The 12874-nt window shown below is 41.4% G+C and overlaps 1 protein-coding gene across 1 annotated transcript; it reads left to right on the top strand.

Moving 5' to 3' along the window:
• Nucleotides 1-741: 741 nt before the first annotated feature.
• Nucleotides 742-12787, top strand: esrp1 (epithelial splicing regulatory protein 1). The gene is made up of 15 exons (XM_029451689.1): nt 742-873; nt 1269-1427; nt 1553-1669; nt 2043-2154; nt 2621-2836; nt 3189-3243; nt 3366-3476; nt 3614-3746; nt 3864-3906; nt 4715-5034; nt 5885-6109; nt 6643-6895; nt 7955-8135; nt 9337-9478; nt 11477-12787. The coding sequence occupies exons 1-15, from the start codon at nt 742-744 to the stop codon at nt 11609-11611; spliced, it is 2334 nt and encodes a 777-aa protein (XP_029307549.1). The 3' UTR covers nt 11612-12787.
• Nucleotides 12788-12874: the final 87 nt, after the last annotated feature.

Genomic DNA, 12874 nt, shown 5'->3' with positions numbered 1-12874 from the left:
ATTTAACAGACGTTGACCAAAGTACTTTACACAGAGATTAGGCTAAATAAAACACAGCCAATAATAAGAGAATATAAGTACATTTAAAAAAAAGTTGATAAAAACATAGCACAAACAGAATAAAATACACACATAAATTAAAAAACAGAGTGTATATTTTCAATATTGGCCTACTTTCAATAAAATGGTATCATCAATTATAATCCCCTAAAGAAATTATATTATTATATCATAGTAGCCGAATTATTGAATCAGGGAGCCAATGGGTAAACGTCTTTATATTTGGTGCGCTGATTATTCAACTAGGCCTAACCATTTAACCATTGATACCTCTGCCCCGTAAATTTCTATACAAAGAAATACTTAAATGCTGAAAAGTATGCATAGAAATGTACAGATAATTCTGCCCTCCATGGTCTGCCACGTCCTAATCTGTAAACTACCTGAAGGAGGGAGGAGGCAGGTAGAGAATCACGTGGTCACACAGGTAGACGCACTACAAAAACGGGGCACGTTCAGCCATTACTCTGCGATGGTGACTGCGGGAGACTTCACGTAAAATTTAACACGCGAAAAAACTTGGATTTACGGAACTCGCCTTTGCGCTCAGGTGTCACAGTAAAGGTGTTTATATCTCTCGGCTCCCTCCTGTGTCTCCTCTCGAGGCGTATCTTCAGTTTCTGCCCTTTACTTTTGTGCAGCATTAGATTAGTTTTTTTTTTTGGCTGTGTTTGTGTTCAGATGACGGCGCAGGTAGACTACCTGGTGGTGGTTTTCACCGCCACATCTGGCGCCAGCGGAGAGCTGCTGGGATCTGACGAGAAGGAGCTCGTGCAGTTGGTTTGGCAGCTGGTGGATGTAAATAACAAAAAGGTAAAAACTTCATACTTATTAAAGATAGTTAGAGTTATTCTAAAGCAGGGAATGTAGTTGTAAATAAAGGAGTGGGTAGGTAAACACGTCTAGTCGCAAAGAGATTCAAATACCAACGACAGCCATTTATAATAATGTTGTGACTAATGTTGTGAACATCTATGAGCTGAATTTAAGATCTGTTATTCAGTATAATGGCAGGATAAACGTGTTCTCCCAATGAAGTCTACATTGTAAGATAGTTAGACTCCTGCTTTTGTTCTATGTGACAATAAAAATGTAATACAAGTGTATATATATTACTATATTACAGCCATTTAGTGCTGTTATATCAGCCTTCAGCTTGTGAGTTTCTATTTCAAGACTGACATGTTTCTTCTTCTTCTCTAAACCAGTTGGGCAAGCTGAATGAGCTCCTCATTAAGCCTGACCTCTCAGACTTGACAGAGGAAAAAGAGGTGGAGGATGTGGTGGAGGAGAGCGTGGAAGAGGAGAATAGATCCGGAGCAGATAATGTTTTCACAGCCACTAGTCTTGAGACAGCTTTGAACCTGGTAATAACCTCACTGAAGTCACTAGAAATAAGCATTTCTATTACATAGTAATTATGGAGAATGCTTGAGGACAGTTTATGAACATGTGAATTTACTTTCTAAATGTTTGACGCCTGTATTTGCAGTTTCATCTACAATTGACAAACGAGGTGAACAGCGCGGGCGCAGGCACGTCAGTGTGTTTGTGTATAGACGGGCAGCTCCACATCCGTCAAGTGATTCACCCCGAGGCTGCGAGCAAGGTGAGCGAGCTGGATGGGTAAACGCCTTGCAGCCAGGGCGGATGTTCACTCAATGCTGCAGAAACTTTCAGCGCTCACACAGTCACAAAGGGATGTGCTTTGTCAGCTTATTTTGGAATTTAATGTTACGGGGAAAGTTGAGCTACAGCACAGAGCCGCTCATGCAAACCTGTCTAATGACACATGCCCATGCACATACCACCTACACAATGAAGCTGATAAAGTTATCCCACATATCTTAAACCTGTGTGAAGTGTAAGACAGAAATGGCTTCTCATGGCTTGAGCAAACATCAATATAATGGCAATAAAATGGCAGCTGTTGATGGGCTGTATGTTAACATCCGTTTCTTCCCCGTTTCTTCCCTCCCCAGAACATCCTGGTCCCAGACTGTTTCTACTCTTTCTTTGACCTTCGGAAAGAGTTCAAGAGGCACTTCCCCACATCTGACCTCAAGGCTTTGAATGCACACATCATGGCAGAGTGTATCCTTTAATATGTCACCTGTTTGCGTTTGGTCTGCCAGTGAACGTATGTGAACTTCACTGTTATGCATTTAATGTGCATTTTGGACAGTTTTTGATTATCTATTTGCACGTTCAGCTTGATCACTTGAGCACATATATCGCTCAACACACATCTTAGAAGTTTGTTAGCCTCGGGGTGTTGGCTACAAGACTGGAGGTTTTGAAATGCAAATATGGAAACAATGGCAGCACCTTACTAAGCGCTTAGTGAACAAGTGTGTGTTTAGCCAACACAGTAAACCCCACACACCCACTGGAACAGGATAAACTAACATCTCTGTGTGTGTTTTTCTTGCCTCGTGTGCCTTGTGTGTTCCTTTTCATTTTACACCTGTCATATACCTACACGTGTGACAAAAACCTTTTGCTGTCACTGAACTGTTGGCTGTTCCTTGTTTGAGTTCCTTGACTGCCTCCTCCCTAGCGCTTAGTATACCTGCTGATGTTCCCCCCATGTGGGATCCCTCAGCCACACTGGATCCCTCAGCCACACTGGATCCCTCAGCCACACTGGATCCCTCAGCCACACTGGATCCCTCAGCCACACTGGATCCCTCAGCCATATTGACCTCAGAAGTAGCAGTACAGCAGGTCCAGATTATGGGCAGTATTGTCCTTGCCCTGCTTTCTGAGCCATTCAGTGAGTAACATATGATTTTAAACAAAAATATCTTTGTATTAAGGACTGTTAGTTGGACAAAACAAGATATTTTAATGTGTTGCTTTCATTTCTGGTATTATTCACTATTCTTTGACATGTTCTACAATCTATCAATAAATGGAAATAAACATTGGCAGATTAATTTACAAATGAGGTACAACTCACTCTTTATGTTATCTTATGTTATAACTTCAAAATATGGTCTTCATTTTACCCCAAAACTTTAGTTTAAACCACCATCATGTTGATTACAAAGTACTATAATTAGAATCAGCTATGTGGTCTAATTTGTAAACTATTTTTTAAACCCTCTATTACTTTCCCATTACAGGCAACACATTTTCTACCCAGGAGAGAGTTAATGAGAAGTTTGAGAATGGCACTTGGTAAGTAAAGTTTGCTCAAGATAAATATATTTGTTCTCTGCCTCTGAAATCAAGTCCAAGTCCACTCCTGCTGTGCTAATGTCTGTGTGCGTGTGCGTGTGTGTGTGTGTGTGTGTGTATAGCAGTAAGATGGAGAAAGTGTGTGACAACACAGTGATCAGAGCCAGAGGGTTGCCATGGCAGTCTTCTGACCAGGACATTGCTCGATTCTTCAGAGGACTCAACATTGCCAAGTATGTTGGAGCTATATGACCGGCACTCTCATTCATGGAGGAGTTTGTATCGTTCAGTCAACATGCTAGTTACTGGAACACACTGTTGACATAAGGTTTAACCTCCTCTATCATGCTCTGTATGTTGTGTTGTATAGAGGAGGGGCTGCATTGTGTCTCAATGCTCAGGGGAGGAGGAACGGAGAAGCTCTTGTTCGTTTTGTCAGTGAAGAACACAGAGACCTGGCGCTGCAGAGACACAAACACCACATGGGCAACAGATACATAGAGGTAACCTGACTGCACCTTGCTAGTCTGTATCAATTAAGGGAATCAGACACGCTACCGAGACCTAATCACCTAAAGATAATAAATCTTCACCTCTGTCTTGTTCCTTTCTAATGGCAGGTTTACAAAGCATCCGGAGAGGACTTCCTGAAGATAGCAGGAGGTGGGAAGATAACCATGTGTACTATTTTACTTCACCAGCAGCAAATCGAGGCATTTAGTCAAATTAGGTTTGCTGTCTTTTACACAATACAGTTTGACCAAATTAAGTCCTTTGGTGGTGCTGATATGGTTTGAGGGTGAATTTCCTGTTCCTGGAATTTAATAGAAACGTAACCAAATAACCTGGTGTTTGGTTCTGTGCATGTGTTTGTGTTCATGTGTTTTCCCATATTGAATTTTGGTATCTGAACACATTCCAGCACCCTCCAGTCAACATTTTATTTTTATGTAGATGTTTTCAGCCCAATTTGCAGAAAAAGTGAGCAGTTATGACCAAACCACGGTGATACCACATGTTTATTAATGGTAATGATGCCTTTTAGGATGGCAACAAGTTTGTCAACAAGCCAAAGTTAAGATGTTACTCATATGTTGAAGTCCTCGTAGGAAACTGAGATTACCTTTTTAAAAGTACATGATGCTGATGTTTATCATCATAAAAATGTATCAAAACCATCACTGAAAATCATGAAGGGTAAGAGTCAAGTTTGTTCTTATTAATTATGGAATAAAAGGGGCAAAAAACACCCTCCAAGCACTCCATACCATCACAAAGTGCTGATCAGCGGGTTTATATTATGGTGTTAATATGGTGTGTATACTTTTAAATCTTTTCAGTTCTGCATCTTGACTGTCTTTGCTGCAGGCAGAGTATGTCATATATAACTGTTGAAATCTACAGTGTGAACATTTCTATTTGTATACTTTGTGGTGAAACAGGTTTGTCTGTGTTCTTGTGTGTGTGCCAGGTACCTCCAATGAGGTAGCAATGTTCCTGTCCAGGGAGGACCAGATCATAGTGAGGATGCGAGGTCTTCCCTTCATCGCCACACACGAGCAGGTGCTCACCTTCTTCTCCCCGGGGGAGGAACTTAAAGAGGCGTGTCCGGTCAGCGGAGGAAAGGATGGCATCCTTTTTGTTCGCTATCCAGACGGGCGTCCCACGGGCGATGCCTTTGTTTTATTTGCATGCGAGGAACACGCCCAGTGTGCTCTGAGGAAACACAAAGAAATCTTGGGGAGAAGATATATTGAGCTGTTCAAAAGTACGGCAGCAGAGGTCCAACAGGTACGTCAGGGTGTCCGCCTGAATATGGGTGTGTTGCTTTGTACAGTGTGTACTTCTGTAAAGTGCATATTTGTGTTTATTTTTAGCCTGTAGAAAGTCTTCTACAAGTGTCCCTTCATTTCAACTTTAGGGCTTGTTTCTTCTGTCTCGTTATCCTCTTTGCTTTCTGAGGGGGAAAGTGGGTTTTTAAGAATGATGTGTTTGTTTGTGTGTGTGTGCACTCAGCAGAGAGTGTGTGGGTGTGTTTCTTTTCTCCTCAGTTAGTTGTTGGGAGTAGAGCTTATAGGAGGGGACCTGCATAGCAAAGTGGACTATGTGTGTGTTTTCCTACAAACAAATACTCTGTGATAGATTTTCTTTTGTTGGTCTTCCTCAGTCTTTCTTCTTCTCTTGTGAGATGAACACATGTGGACTAATTTTCTTATCTTTGCGGACTGATAAGCTCATAGCCCACATCCATATCTATGCTGAGGCTTCTCCTCGTGCGTTTGTGTATGACACAATGAGGAATGTATTGGTCTTCTCCAGAAATACAAACAAGCCAGCTTCGGCCTGACATTGCAACACACATTTAAACATAACATGGACTTGTCTTTGTTGTACAGATGTCTGCTGAACGTTGGCTATACTGCATGTGTCTCAGTGTGTATACACTTTCTTGATTTTTTTATTTTATCTGCTGATGGCGAGTTTATATTATGGTGTTTGAGTGTGTACTATTTTATTTTTTAAATCAATTATCACAGGCTGGACTCAAATCAGTTCTGCATCCTTGACTGTCTTTGCTGCAGGCAGAGTATGTCATTTGTAACTGTGTGTGTGTGTGTGTGTGTGTGTGTGTGTGTTTCAGGTGTTAAACCGGTACTCTTCGGCCCCTCTGATCGCTGTGGCCCCTGCCCCCTTGGTGTCAATGCTGCCCTCAGTGTCTCTCCTGCCCCCTCCTGGGGGTGTTCGTGACTGCCTGAGGCTGAGGGGGCTGCCATACACAGCGAGCATAGAGGACATCCTCACCTTCCTGGGCGAGTTTACACACGATATCAGACCACATGGCGTGCACATGGTCCTCAACCAGCAGGTACATGCAAGAACCGCACTGACACACCCATGGACTCAAATGCTCTCTGACTAGGGCTGTCACAATATCAGATTCTCGATACACTATTATCGTTTCCAAAAGAACTCACGATAACAGTATTATCGCAATATCTATAGAATATTTGAAGAAAAAAATAAATAATGCGACTTTAACTTTGTTTATTCTCTCATCCTGACACCTCCCCCCCACCTCCCCTACTATTGTAAAGAGGCTTTGAGGTCTTGAAAAGCGCTATATAAATTCTATTTATTATTATTATTATTATTATTATTATTATTATTGAGCGTTTGGTCTCTTTTTGGCAAATTAATTACACTCAATTGTGTGTGTGGGGCATTAGAAAAGGGAAATCGGAAAGAAACGGAAATGATTTAAGAGGCGCTGGAATATTTACACGATATTATCATATGTGTATTATTAACATGATATCAATATATCATTTTTGAATATATTACGGTTAGTGGGACACCCCTATCTCTGCAACAAAAGTATCTGACTGTCTGTGTTTCCAGGGTCGTCCATCAGGTGACTGCTTTATCCAGATGACCTCTGCAGAGCGGGCTATTCAGGCCTCACAGCGGCTGCACAAGCACATCATGTCCAGCCAGCGTGGAGCCAACAGCCGCTACGTGGAGGTGTTCCCCTGCAGCGCCGAGGAGATGGGCCTGGTCCTGATGGGAGGCTCGCTCTCACACACACATACACACACACACAACCGGAACAGGAGTGGGACAGGGCTCAGCCCGCCGCCATGTAAGTCCAGACGTAAGTGCCGCTGGGAGCTGGGGGTGCTTCGGGACTGCAGGGTAGGTGGGCTCCTGCCGTGGGGGGCAGTGTTGCTGGGTTTTCTCCAATCTAGTACTGTGGGAGGTAGGGGACATCTGGTCTGACCAGGAGGATTTTAAACTGTGTGTATGTTGGTGTGTGTGTGTGGGGGGTATCTCTTTGTAATTTAGTGTGATTAAATTGCCCATCTGCATGCACTGAGAAACCTCACGTTAACTGTTTATTCTACCTTTTCACTTGTGTTGTTCACACATTCTGATTGTAGTTCATCTTCTTCAGCGGCATGTTTGTTCCTCATTCTTAATTTTACCACTTTACCACTATTTGATCATAAAGATCTGACGGGGTTGGAAAAGCGTAAGCGAGACAGCTAGTCTATATTATGTCAAAATGGCTTCCAACTCTCCAGCCTTCTCAGATTGGTAGTGGTGGTTTGTGGGATTCAGCCTCAGTAGACCGGCACACCTCGGGTGTGTGCGTGTCCTGTGCTTGTCCAATCAGTGGAACTGTGGGAAAGGTGGGCAGAGCTGAACGCTGGTGCGTAGAAATGTGCTTTGTTCTCCGTATCTGTAGTCCTTTGCCATAAATGTGCACTGGTGCACTCCTCGTTTTGAAAAAAGAGGTGCAATTAAATAGAGAGTTTGTAAATTCTTTGATATGAAGTGCAGATGTTCATATGAGTGAAAAGTTACAGAGATTCAAGGTTAGACGTGTGTGTGTGGGTGGTAGTAACTTTTTCAATAAATACAAACTTAATGGCACATTAAAGCAGTTGCTACAGTACATCAATGGAATTATTATATTTCCCCTAACAATAAAACATATTTTATTTCCTGTTAGGTTCTTTCTTTTTATGTAAATCAGAAACTTAGACCAAACTTCATAGAACTTGCTGAGTAATGGTGATCATTGTTTGCACATTTGCATGAGCGCCTCTCTCAGAATCAAACAATGACCAGAGTTCACCATCATGACTCTATTTCTGTCAGTCTGTTTTTTTTAAGTATTTTGTTTCTCCCTCTGTTCTCTCTTCTCCAGGTTTATCTCCATCACCCTACTCCTTCGCCCCCGCTCCTCCTGTCATGTCTCCAGAGGCGGCTGCTGCCCTCTACCCTCCCATTGGTCAGGTGTTGCTGGCCCCCCGCCCCCTGCCACCAGGACATGCCTACTACCCTGCCTCAGCTCAGCTATACATGAACTACGCAGCCTACTACCCGAGGTAAACAGCGGTGTTGCAGATGAACGGAGACGTATACATGCTGGCATTCAAATGCAGCCCTTCGTGTTAGTCATCTGATTCCTCGGTCTAGGACTTTAGACTTTTACTAAGATTCCAGTTCCCTCAGTAATCTCAAAATCCTCTTTAGGGTTCCTTAAATAATTCAATATAATTGTTTATTGTCTTTCCACATAATTATATAATGACAAAAAATGTGGTTAATAGTTTTCAAACTTGAATGATGAGATACATTTGACCAAGATCTGTCATAGCTTGAGATCTGAAATGTTTTAGAATTTAAATTTATTTTGGAAATTACAGGATTTGGTTAGAAATTCAAAAACATTACTAGTTTAAAAACCTTCAGTGCTGTTGTACCTTATTGATGCCGAGATAATGCCGTGATATATCATGATGATAATTTGAATCTCTTTATGAGAGCTAGCTTTTGCCTCAAAAATATTTTTTTGTCATTTTCAAATCAGATTAGCTTGAAAAGGGATTGTTCATAGTAATCACACATAAAATGAACCACTTCAGGACAATTGTAGACAGATTTAAGAGCTCAAGGACTTCCTTGCTCCAAAAACCGAGCCTGTCGGTATTTACTTGTGTGCTGTGGGCTGTTGAGTAAGCGAAGAAGGAAATAAACCAGTATTGTTTACATGTTTGATTTTCAGGACTGTCTGTTTGGTATTATTATGGTTACTTGAGTGCACTAATAACATTTCAATATACTGTATCTTATTACATGTTATTACACTTTGTTGCTGCTGACTTTTGTGAAAGGTTTCCAAAATGTTCCTGTGAAATAACATGAAGAAAGTCGAGCAATTAATTTGACAGCAATAATTACAACAATTCTCTAGTGTAGTGTTTCTTTCTTTCTTTCGTTATTTTATTGTGTGCATATCCACAAAAAAAGTATTTAAAAGAGGCAGTTTTTGTTTAAATGTGTCTTTAATAATGTGTAGTTAATAACTGAACGCTGTGGTATCAGAGAACTTGGTAAACTTGACTGACCTCTGTTTCTCCCTGGTCTGTCATTGAGAAACATTTATAGACGACGCCCAAAGTTACTCCCAGTCTTGTGATACGTATGTGCTTTGTTCGCTGAGAGACATGCAGCTTTCAAATCAGTTAAGTTTTGTTTTTTTAGAGATATTTTATGATAACAGCCTTCTCCCTTGTCTTTCTCCAGTCCACCTGGCTCACCCAACACCTTAGGTTTCTTCCCCTCCCCCTCCTCCCTCTCCTCCCAGGGGGGGTTGATGCGCATGCCAGCTCTGACATACAACAGCAGCGGAGTCAAAGACCTCATTAATGCAGTGCAGGGATACCAGGTAAGAGACATGAATCTGAAAATGAAATATGCTTAATAACTCTTTGTACAGTTGCTACATGAATGTCCTTTCCTAGTTCACACACCTCTCTGTAGCATCGAAGTGTTGTATTCAAATCTCCTTGTGCTGTGGGTGTGTGTTGTCAGGTATCCGCTGTGTTTGCCCAGAGGCTATCAAACTCGTTTATCCTGTCTCCTCTCCCTGTTCTGTCACACATGCACTGCTGCTTGCTTAGACTTGAATTGGAGGAACTCAAGTTTTATTTAAACTTGGGAGAGAGTAAAGAATCCCAGGGATATGCTAAATAAGAGTTTATACTAAATTAAGAGACGAACTTGGCGTGTGCAGTATTTGTCTCCCATGAGTAAACTCCTCTTTCATGCTGGAGTTTACAGGTCCATGTGGCCTTTAGGTTAGTGTCTTTGGTTGCTTGTCACTCAGCCCCTTTCTCTGTCATTCCTCCCCCTTCATCACACCACAGTATGCCCCCGAGGATGCTCTCATGCACGCCCATGGGCCTTTGCACGCTCACGACCCGACCGGGACATTGCTTACACAGCCCAAAGAATGGGTGTGTATTTAAGGTGTCTGAGGCAGGTAGCAGGTAAGGATTGGCTCAGTGAGGGGGATTTAGTTTAGACCGTGGTTGTAGCTGTGGCTTGGGTCTTGACTGGTCATCAGGGGTTACAGGGCTCAACAACAGCATTTCCTATGTAGACAGGGAATTTCCACTAACCACACGCAGCAGCAACAATGGACACATTTTTGATTGGGTTGAGTGGTTAGAGGAAATTTCTTGGATTATAATCAATCCTTTTGTCTTGAAATGCTTTGCCTTTTATGGCAGTGTGATTTATCTTATACAGGCTTCTACATTTCTGTCCTCCCAAGAAGTAATTTATGGGCTACAGCAATAGCCAAGAGTGCTAATTGACCGTTCGTAAACCCCACCTCCAAACAGTGATTGTCCAATCATAGTTTAGCAAAGTAGTCACAGCAAACCAGGTCAGGTTTAGGATTTTGGTCAAATAAAAGCTGTTCTCTGTATCTCATGAGTATGGACAGTAGTGACTTTTTTTAATCACCTTTTTTATAAAAAACAAAAACACAACAGTAAAAGTGTAAGGGATGGATTACACACTGTTTATCTACTCTAATGGGAACTGCAAATGTTAACTAGCTTTTTTGATAAAGGTAGAAGGCACAGGCAAAACAATTTCACAGGAGAAGTTATCTACAACTCCGACAAGACGTATCTAATCACCAAGCTTAAAATTCTGCCATGTGCGCCACTAACGGTGGGTACAAGCTGATGATTGTGCTGTGGAGAAAAGATTTTATAATGTGCGGCTTTAATCAGTTAATAATTTAATTCAGCAACTATATGGCACAGAAACGGGTTTTGAATTTGCTCTGATGTGTGCCTCTAACTTGATTCTTCTCCATGGCTACGCCGCTGAGGCTCATGGGTATTGCAGTATATTTTGCCGTCATGCCAAAATGTCAGATAAAGCATTAATTCTCAAAAAGTAAAGTTGAAATAATTGAAACAGGAAGTCCTAAAGTAAATCTACATGATCTTTACATTATCCCATTTCTCTTTTAAGCAACATTGAGGATAGTGCTGAAAGAAAGAAGTGAGCGAATAGAGAAAACACTTCACAACTCTATTGTTTAAAAACACTTTTAACTTTTAAGTGAATCTGCCAGTTATCATTGTGCTGTTCACGAATGGAAAGCTTGACAGGCGTAGCAACAGTAGCTAAGGCGGGCGGGGCTTAGAGAACGGTCATTTGCTGGTGTTGTAGTGAAATAATAATAATAATGATGGGTAACAACAGGGTTAGTCTTGAGGTGGTTGAGAAGGTGAAGGGTAACATCTGGTGCTGGTGTAAGGGCTCTGTGTTTGGCGCTGTTGCAGTGAGATAATTCTCTCCCCTCTGTCTTCCCTCTCCTCCCCCTTCCTTATCCCAAACTCTCCTTACTCTCCCTCTCCAGAGTCCCGCGGAGTCCATGTCTCTCCTGAGCAGCAGTCTGATTGGTCAGTCCAGCGGAGGAGATGCTTCTCTCATGTCCCTCCCCGCTCTCATGAACAAGCCGGCGGGGCAGTACCTGGACCTGACCCTGCTGTAGAGTCACAAATATACAAAGGTCATGTGACAATTTTTATGTCAAAGACTTGTAATGTATTGTTAGGTTTTTAAAAAAAATAGTCTTTTAGATGTGTTATTTATATCTTTAAGATCATAAATTAATGTATTTTATACCAAAATCATTGTGGCCTTAGCCAAAAAAATAGCAGTTTTTGTTTAATATTGCACAGTGTGTATTTTAAAAGCTTTATAGAGATTGTTTTTACATGTAATGATGTTATAATCACAATGATATATTTGCTAGCCAAACTACAGAAGAATGACCTAGTAGTTAAATTCTTTCCATAAGCTTCTCTGTGAAGAGTGAAAGTGTGTGTGTGTGTGTGTGTGTGTGTGTGTGTTTTAGTGTGAAAGAGATGAAAATGAGTATTATGCATGGCTGTGTTGAAAGGTCTTAATACTGTCTGTTTATGCAATACATTTTATGTGTTTATATACATTTGATACAGTACACAGTGATTGTATTGGAAGCTTTAGTGCATGAAGAAGTTAGTAGTAAAACTTTTAATGTTTACATAATGCCAAATATCAATGCACTGCTAATCAATAAGACTACTAATGAATTTAATAGCAGTACCTTTTGAATTATAACATATGTTACACTGTGAGTTTGTCAAAACGTCTGATCCTTGCATCAGGCGTCACTTACAAAAATGTGACATCTCATACTCATTAGCCCCCTCCTTTCCTTCTTATGTGCCCTATATGGGTCTGTTTCCTTGTTGTGAAATGCCGATATTGTCTTGCCCTTTTGTTTTGGACTCACATTTCAGAGGACAGTCCCCGTCCTCTGTAATCTAACCACAGGGTTGCATTCTCTAAGAGGACTCGTGTCACAAGCTCTCATCTTACTGAGTGAATCTTAGGAGCCAGAGGTGGTTTCTGATTTAATTACATGTTTTACTCAAATAAGACCACAAAGATGTTATCAGCCCATCACACTTCCCTGGTCTTCTTTCCACCATCCACGCTGATGTCGGGGGATGCAACGGAGCAAACTGGTTTCCCTGCAGAAATTCCTTTTGCCATTTCTCTTGTTAACTAAATCATTTGAAAAGTAGATGGAAAGTTGGAAAGGAAACTTCTGACGTGTATCTTGTGAATTTACCTGCCATTTGTGCCCAGCGGATTCGCTGTTTGGGCTTCATGTTGCTGTACACACTTCCTACAGTAGGACTTTAAACTCCTGCTCAGGACGTTAAGCTGTGGCAATGCTGAAACAACAATAAACATAACATGTGAA

Source organism: Cottoperca gobio, chromosome 16 (genome assembly GCF_900634415.1).
Source record: "Cottoperca gobio chromosome 16, fCotGob3.1, whole genome shotgun sequence".
NCBI lineage: Eukaryota > Metazoa > Chordata > Actinopteri > Perciformes > Bovichtidae > Cottoperca > Cottoperca gobio.
The sequence above is the reverse complement of the archived record's forward strand: the minus strand, read 5'-3'. Positions and strand labels throughout refer to the sequence as shown.

Bases quoted from the DNA above. Each gene is read 5' to 3' on its own strand.
- esrp1 (XM_029451689.1), top strand. From the start codon at position 742: ATGACGGCGCAGGTAGACTACCTGGTGGTGGTTTTCACCGCCACATCT. The intron at 874-1,268 runs GTAAAAACTTCA...TCTCTAAACCAG, and splicing joins TGGATGTAAATAACAAAAAG to TTGGGCAAGCTGAATGAGCT. The intron at 3,907-4,714 runs GTGGGAAGATAA...TGTGTGTGCCAG, and splicing joins CTTCCTGAAGATAGCAGGAG to GTACCTCCAATGAGGTAGCA.